This window comes from Platalea leucorodia (assembly GCF_965183815.1).
Source record: "Platalea leucorodia genome assembly, chromosome: 2".
In the NCBI taxonomy this organism is placed as follows: Eukaryota; Metazoa; Chordata; class Aves; order Pelecaniformes; family Threskiornithidae; genus Platalea; species Platalea leucorodia.
In genome coordinates this window covers 58,867,563-58,875,334 of record NC_138824.1, presented here as the reverse complement: position 1 = coordinate 58,875,334, position 7,772 = coordinate 58,867,563, and the positions used below count along the sequence as shown (strand labels likewise).

At 66.0% G+C, this 7,772-nt stretch overlaps 1 protein-coding gene across 1 annotated transcript; it reads left to right on the top strand.

The window, feature by feature from the left end:
- Nucleotides 1-1,109: 1,109 nt before the first annotated feature.
- On the top strand, nucleotides 1,110-7,571 carry LOC309599593 (zinc finger protein ZIC 5-like; the record flags this gene model as incomplete). Its single annotated transcript, XM_082331141.1, has 2 exons — nucleotides 1,110-2,409; nucleotides 7,117-7,571. The coding sequence occupies 2 exons, from the start codon at nucleotides 1,110-1,112 to the stop codon at nucleotides 7,569-7,571; spliced, it is 1,755 nt and encodes a 584-aa protein (XP_082187267.1).
- Nucleotides 7,572-7,772: the final 201 nt, after the last annotated feature.

Here is a 7,772-nt window from a genome sequence, read left to right as displayed (position 1 = left end):
GACCAACACGCCCCCCACCCCAGGGACGGTCCCACCGCTCCCCCCTCACCTCGGCCCCCCTCTAGGGGAACCCCCACTTTTCCTGCCTTTTCCGTCGAGGCCAGCAGCTCCTGGCCAGATCCCCCCTCCAGCCGGAGACTCCCCCATTTCCCAGCCCACCGCCCCCCTCCCTCCCCGGCACCCCAAAGCTTCGAGGGGCGCGGGGCGGCTCTCCCGACGGGGTCACCCGGGAGGGGGCTGCGGGGCACCTCGGGAGGAGGAAGCCCCCAAGGAGGCGGCGAGCGCGGGCTCCCAAAACTTCTCCCCGACATGCGCTGCTCAGCTCCCCCCCGGCCGCTTACTCGTTTATTTTCTAAAGGAAAGGAATCCCCCTCCCTTCCCCCGCCGCCGCCGCCGCCTTCTTTTTAGGAAAACGTTGGCTGCCTTCCCCTAGTGCTGCCTTCCATCGCCCGCCCTGGGCATGAGCACGCACAGCCCCGGCCTCGCGTGGGTGTGTGGGTGTGCATGTGTGGGTGTTGCATCAGGGCGTGCTTTCCCGCCTCATCCATGAATGAATGGTGTCCCTCCAAAAAAAAAAAAAAAACGTGGAAAGGGAAGGCAACCGAGTGCGGAGCCCGGCAGCAGCCCCGCGCGTGGGCTGCTCCGAGGGGAGAAATCCCGCAAACGTAAACACGGCGGCGCAGCACCTCCGAGCAGGGAGCACCGTCCGGCGCCGGGGGAGCGGCAGCTGCTGCCCGCTGCCGGGCCGGGGGCTGGGGGGGGGAGCGTGGGGGGTGGGGGGCTGCGTGCGCCCCGTCGGGCCCCGCGCGAAGTTTTGCAAGTGCAACTTCGGGGGGCGGCGCGGGGGGGGGGGGGGGGCTGGTGGGGGGGCGGCGGGGGCGGATCCCCGCTGCGCCGGCGGCCTGAAAGGGAGCCAATCGCGCGGCCCCAGCCGCTGCCAATCATCGGGATCCGTCCAATCCCTCCGGCGCGGTGTCCGAGCCGTATTTCCCACCGCGCCGCCGGAGTGTGGTGAGGGCTCTGCCAATCGCGGGCGGCCAGAGCGGGGCCGGGGATGCGCGGAGTTAGGAGCGCAGACAAAAGAAGTTAAAGAGCCGCTTAATATATACATGTTTTTGAAGGCGGGTAGAGGGAAAAAAATAACAACAGCGAGCGTAGATGGGCTTGGCTGTGTCGTTATGGAGCCCCCTTTGAGCAAGAGGAACCCGACACTGAGATTAGCGGATTTGGCAGCGGCTCAGCCCCATCCTCACCAGAACATGACAGGCTTCCCGGGGCTGGGGAACCACCACGTCCACCCCCACCACGCGGCCCACCTCCACCCCGGGGACGCGGGCGGCGACCCCGGCGGTGCCCTCACGCCGCTGGGACCCGAGCACATGGCGCAGCCCGCCGCCCTCAAGCTCACGCCCGAGGCGCTCACCGCCGCCGCCGCCGCCTTCGCCGCGCCCGCCGCCACCACCGCCGCGGCCGCCGCCGCCACCACCGCCGCCGCCTACGCGCCGCCCGCCGCCGCCCTCCCGGGCAACCCGTCGGGGGGGGCGGCGGGCCGGGACTTCCTGCTGCGGCGGGAGCTGCCCGCCGCCGCCGCCGCCGCCGCCGCCGCCGCGCACGGGGCGCTGGGCGAGCAGCACCCGCCCGCCGGCTCCCCCCACCTCCCGCACCCGCCGCCCCACGGCGTCTTCATCTCGGCCGCCGGCACCTACGGCGCGCCCGACGGGGCGCACGCCGCCTTCCCGCCGCCGCCCGGCGAGCAGGGCGCGCCCGCCGGTCGCCACCCGCCGCTCAACGGGCAGATGCGGCTGGGGCTGGCGGCCGCCGCCGGGGAGCTCTACGGGCGCGCCGAGGCGCACTACGGGACCGCCGCCGCCTCCTCCTCCTCGGCGCTGCAAGGCTACGGCTCCGTCGGCCTCAACTTGGCGGCGGCGGCGGCCGGCCACGGGCACCCGCACCACCCTCACCCCCACCCCCACCACCATCACCACCACCACCACCATGCCCACGTCGGGGCGGCGGCGGCGGCGGCGGCCGGGGCCTTCCTGCGGTACATGCGGCAGCCCATCAAGCAAGAGCTGATCTGCAAGTGGATCGACCGGGAGCCGCCTCCTCCTCCTCCGCCGCCGCCGCCGCCGCCGGGCGGTAGGAAGCCTTGCTCCAAAACTTTCAGCACGATGCAGGAGCTGGTGAGCCATGTCACCGTGGAGCACGTCGGCGGGCCCGAGCAGAGCAGCCACGTGTGCTACTGGGAGGAGTGTCCCCGCGAAGGCAAGCCCTTCAAAGCGAAATACAAACTCATCAACCACATCCGAGTGCACACGGGAGAGAAGCCCTTCCCCTGCCCCTTCCCCGGCTGCGGGAAGGTCTTCGCCCGCTCCGAAAACCTCAAGATCCACAAGCGGACTCATACAGGTGGGTGCCCCCCCCCCCTCCCCGCCCCGCCGCCTCTGTAAGGGTTTTCTTCTTTTTTTTGTTGTTTTCTCCTCCCTTTCCCCCTCTTTTCCTCCTCTCCTACGCACCGCCGGACATGTGACTTTTTCATGAATAAGTAATTCGGCAGCACACGGGCCACGCACACACAGCCACGCACACGCACCCGGCCCCTCTGCCCTGCACACACGTGTGCGTGCGTGTGTCCCCCCCCCGCACCTTGGGCAGCTCCCTCCCCACCCCCTCCGCCACCCACCTCCCCACACCCCGCCACCGCCGGATAAATACACCCATTAGTAAATAAGGCAGAGCCCGGAGGGGGGAGAGGAACTGCAGCCCCTGCGGACGAGCGCGGCGAGGCTGAGCGGCCGCCCGGCCCGGCCGCCCCGGGGGGCTCACCCCGGGGCTGGGGAGCGCGGCGCGGCGGCCCCCCGCGGAGGACGGCGGTTCTGCTTTTCCTGCCCGGTTCTGCCGGTGGGGACGGAGCCGGGCGAGGGGCGCTCGGCCCGGCGGAGATGGGGCCGCGGGGGCTCTTGGGGGCGCAGTTCCCCTGCGCTGCGCTGCGGGCGGCGGCGGCGCTCGGGGCTGCCCGGGCTACCGGGGCTACCGGGGCTACCGGGCTGCCCCCGCTACCGAGGCTGCCCCTGCGACCAGCGCTGCCGGGGCTACCCCCGCTACGGGGCTTGCCCCCACTGCCGGGGCTACCCCCGCTGCCGTGTGTGCTCTCCTGCCCGGGCTACCGATGCTATCGGGGCTGCCGGCGCCGCCCCTGCTACCAGGACAACGGGTACTGCCGGGGCTGCCCCTGCCGCCGGGGCTACCGGTACCGACCCCGCTGCCGGGGCTGCCCGCGTTGCTCCCGCCGCCGGCGGTGCCCGCGGAGCCGGGGAGGAGGGCGCGGGGCGGGGGAAGGCGCTCGCCGGAGGGGGCTTCCCTCTCTTTGTGGATCTGGGAAGGAAACTTCAAAGCGGCCCCGGCTGCCCGGCGGGGCTCCGCGGAGCGGGAGCCGCGGGAGGAGGCAGCTGCACCCCCGGGGGATGCCCGGGGAGAGGCCGGGCCTGCTGCGGGGCTCCTGGAGGGGCTCGGGGTTACGGGGTGTGCTTGAACCTTGGAGTCTTTTTTTCTTTCTTTCTTTCTTTTTTTCTTTTTTCCCCCTTTTTCTCCTCCTTTCTCGCCACCCCCGAAATACGCATTTCGCTCAGGGTGTAAAAACTCTGCCGAAAACGAACGAAGCCGGGATTTATAGTGGTAGACAAATATTATTCCTCGGAGGACACTTAAGGAAGTGGAGTTGCCGTAATTGCTTTCTTGATTTATTGTGTGCTGCTCGGGAAGAGAAAAGCGGCGACCGTGCAACGTGTTGTTCCGATGTAAAACCAAATGGCCCATGGCGGAAAGGATTATAGATTTTTATCTCCAGAATATGTCAGGCATGAGCCCATATGGAGCTGCGGAGACCTGAGGATGCCCAGCTCTCTGCGCCCAGAGCCGGGGCCGGGGGGGGAGAAGTCTCCCGCGGGGGGGGGGGGGGGGCTGACACATTTTTGGGGGTGGTGGTGTGTTAATGGCGCCGCGGAATGAGTTAAATGCTGGAGGCCCGTGTTTTTGTCATCTAGCCGTCCCCATCTGTCTTGATTTGGAAAACAAAACTTCACCGCAGACCTTTCTGGGCTCCTCAACTCCTTCCCCATCCCAGCTCTAAGGGGGGGAAAGGAACGAGTCCGGGGGACTTGAAGGGGGGAGCGGTCAGAGGAATTCAGCGGGAAAAGGAACCCCCCCAAAATAACCTAAATATGTATCGGGCACAGTTTGCATCTCTGAGTTGCGGTCGAGCGTTGCCCCGAGGCCCTGCGTGGGACATGGCCCCTTGCAAAAGAAATTTGGAGGAGTTTGCAGCCGGGGGCTGTGCACCCCTCGAGGGGCTGGGGAGAGGGGGACTCCTGTCCCCCGACCCCTCGAGGGGTGCACAGCCCCCGAGAGGGTCCCCACGCGTGAGCCCACGGAGGGAAAGCTATTCCCACGCAGAAGAGGCCGTTACCACAAACCAGCCCTCGGGGTGGGTGGGGGCAACAACCCCCTCGAATGACAGCTCGGTCCACGGGAGGGCGAAGGGGACGTGACTCTCTCCCCACGCACAGCCCCCGGGTGGACGAGGGATCCCAAACCTTCTGCCCGTCCCTATCAGATTAATTACTGTAATTTTGCCGCCTCAGCTTTAATTTAGTCATGTGCAGCCTGGGAGCAGGTGAGATTTACAAACTATTCGTTTATTATGGGCATTTTGGGGAGGGGGGATAATAACACCGTAATTGTATCATTAGGGGATTTTGCGCGTTTCTGGTAATCCTGCAGGAAGAAGAGTATGTCGGTAATTCAGGAGGCGTTTGCTTGCTTCGTTTTTTTCTCCCTTTTCCTCGAAAGCATCACCCCGGCAGCTGCACACCGCGTCCTGCTCCTCACCCCGTTTTGGGGACAAATCGCTGTCCCACCCCCGGCGGGGGCTGCATCCTAACGGGGACACCCCCCTCCCCCAAATCGCTGCCCCCTCGCCGGAGACGGTCCTCAGGCTCGTCAGGCTTTCCCCCGACGATTCCTCCCCCCCCCCCAAAATAAAGGGGGTGACACCAAAGCCCCCTCCGTGCCCCCCCCCCCCTCCCCGAGCCACCGGCACTGCTGCTGCCGGGAGGAGTCAAGGGACGGCGCCCGGCATCTCGCCCCCTTTCCTTGGGTTGAAACCACCTACAAATGGTTAAACTCTGACGTGACGCCCTCGTCAGCTTGCCAGGGACACGCCGGGACCTTCCCCGCTCCTGGATTTGTGTGGAATTGGACGGTCGAGATCCGGAGGCTGGCGAGGAGGAGCTACCCGGGGGCTGTGCACCCCTCGAGGGGCCGGGGGAGAGGGTCCCCCTCTCCCCCGGCCCCTCGAGGGGTGCACAGCCCCCGAGAGGGTCCCCACGCGTGACCCCACGGGGAAAAGCACTTCCCTGAAGCCCCGACAGGGAGGGGGGATGCTGTTTGGGCAGCAGTTGCGCTCCCGCTGCATCCCGGGGGGCTCCCAGCATCTCTCGGGGGGGGCTGCGCTTGGTGCTCTGCGGGCCGGCAGCGGGTCGTGTGAGCCTCCGTCCTTGGGGTAACACAGGTATAAACCGGCCAAAACCCTCGGTAGATTCGCTTTATTTCTCCAGAAAAAAAAAAATTAATGAACAAACGAGGTGACTCGAGATTTGTCTCGGTGGGTGTGGGGGTGTGCGGGGGTTTCCGTGCGTGTCAAAACTCCGGTTAAAACCCACGAGATACATTTTCTTACCTTTTTTTTTTTATTTTTAAGGATAAACTTGCTCTCTCTAGTGCTACCACTTCGCTGGTAGGTGAGCCGGTTTTAATTGAAAAAGTTGACGCGTAAACAGGCTGCGGAGGCACACGTTTCTATAGTAACAGCCGAGAAATAGCCGGGTTTTAAAAATAAAAAATAGTTTTATTTTTCCGTCATTATTTTGCTAAACACGACACGATTTTACCGACGGAAGGAGCAGTAAAAATCGCCTGGTGAAAATGAGAAAACGTCCACCGAGAGAGCTGCTGGATTCTTATTTTTGAGCGCTCAGAGCAAAACAGATCTGAAAATACGCATCAGCCATGCCTAAACCGACAGCTTTTTTAACTCGAGAGTCGCAACAGTCGTGACAAGGATTATCAGTGCAGACCTGCCTGCGCCGGGCTGACGCGTAGCATGGCAGGGAAAGAAAAAGTTGCTGGAAGAAACCCCAGCCCGTGTGCGGCAGAGGGATCCGGCACGTTTTCTTTCCCCTGCTCTCTCGGCAAGAGGCATTTACCCAGCCCTGTTCGGGAGCCGCCGGGAAGGGTCGGTCCAGGGCACGGCTATATGTACCGGAACGTATATGTCCCAGGGTACGGCATGGCGGGGCGGGGGGGGGGGGAGGGAAGCCAGGCAAACCCGCCCCGGGCTGATTTTCACAACCCCTTTAACCGTTAAACAATGCGTAAAGCTCTTAAAATAGATCGGCCGGAGGTTTTTTAGACCCAAATTAGCCCGAGGTAAGCGGCTGCGGGACAGCAGCCCGCTGCCTCCTCCCCGCCGCCCGGGCGGCTCCCCCCGCCCGCCGCTTCCCGGGACGGGCGGCCGGGCGCTCCCCCTTTATACCGCCGTGCTTACACAGGTGCTACTTTGATTTCCCCCCAACTAATTATTCCCACAGCACAGTGCCCCATTGGGAAAGGATTACGCAGGAGATGTGCCAGGCCAGCCAGGCCGCCGGCAAACGCCAGCCCTCGCAGGCGAAGGCATTGAGAGGTTTTGTTTGGGCTTGGTCATTAAGAGCGGTAATGAAGGTTTCTCGTGTGCGAGGGGAGCGCCGCGGAGGGCAAACAAGGCAGGGCCCCGCCGCCGCCGCCGCCAGCCCGGGCCTTCGGGTTTGGAGGCCGCCGGCGACATTTCACGGTCTGCGAAACACGGGGGGGGGGGGTAATCGGAAGCCTCGGGCATGTCGCGACTGTCGTGAGGGGACGGGGTGGGGGGAAGGAGGGAAGGGGAGGCTTTGCCGCCGAGGGGCTGCGGCGGTGCCGCGGGCGGGCAGCGGGCAGCGGGCAGCGGGCAGCGGGCAGCGGGCGGCGGGCAGGGCCGCGCCCCCGCCCGCCGGTAACGGTGCCGTTGCTGTGTCCCGACAGGGGAGAAGCCCTTCAAGTGCGAGTTCGACGGCTGCGAGAGGAAGTTCGCCAACAGCAGCGACCGCAAGAAGCACTCCCACGTCCACACCTCCGACAAGCCCTACTACTGCAAGATCCGCGGCTGCGACAAGTCCTACACCCACCCCAGCTCCCTGCGGAAGCACATGAAGATCCACTGCAAGTCCCCGCCGCCCTCCCCGCCGCCGGGCGCCCAGGGCTACGCGGCGGCGGGGCCCCCCGACGGCCCGCTGCCCCCCGAGGCCGACCCGGCCGCCGAGCCGCCCCGCGGCCGCTCCGCCGCCCTCTCCCCGCCGGTCACCAACCTCAGCGAGTGGTACGTCTGCCAGGCCGGGGGGGGGCCCCGCCGGCCGCGCACCCCCTCCAGCCGCGACGCCTCCCCGGCCTCCGAGGGGGACGAGCCCCACAGGACCTCGGGGGGCAGAACCGCTCCCTAGGGCCGGGCCGGGCCGGGCCGAGCTGTGCCGAGCCGCCGGTGGTCCCGGCCCCGCCGCGCCGGTCCCGGCTGCAGCGGCAGCCGCCGGGCAGGGGGGGCCGGCCTGGAAGGGCCGTCAGGTTTGACTCGCGCTATTTATTCCGTGTACGAAACCCTATGGTGTTTGTACGGTAACTAATTTAATTAAAGAGACTCGGACCTC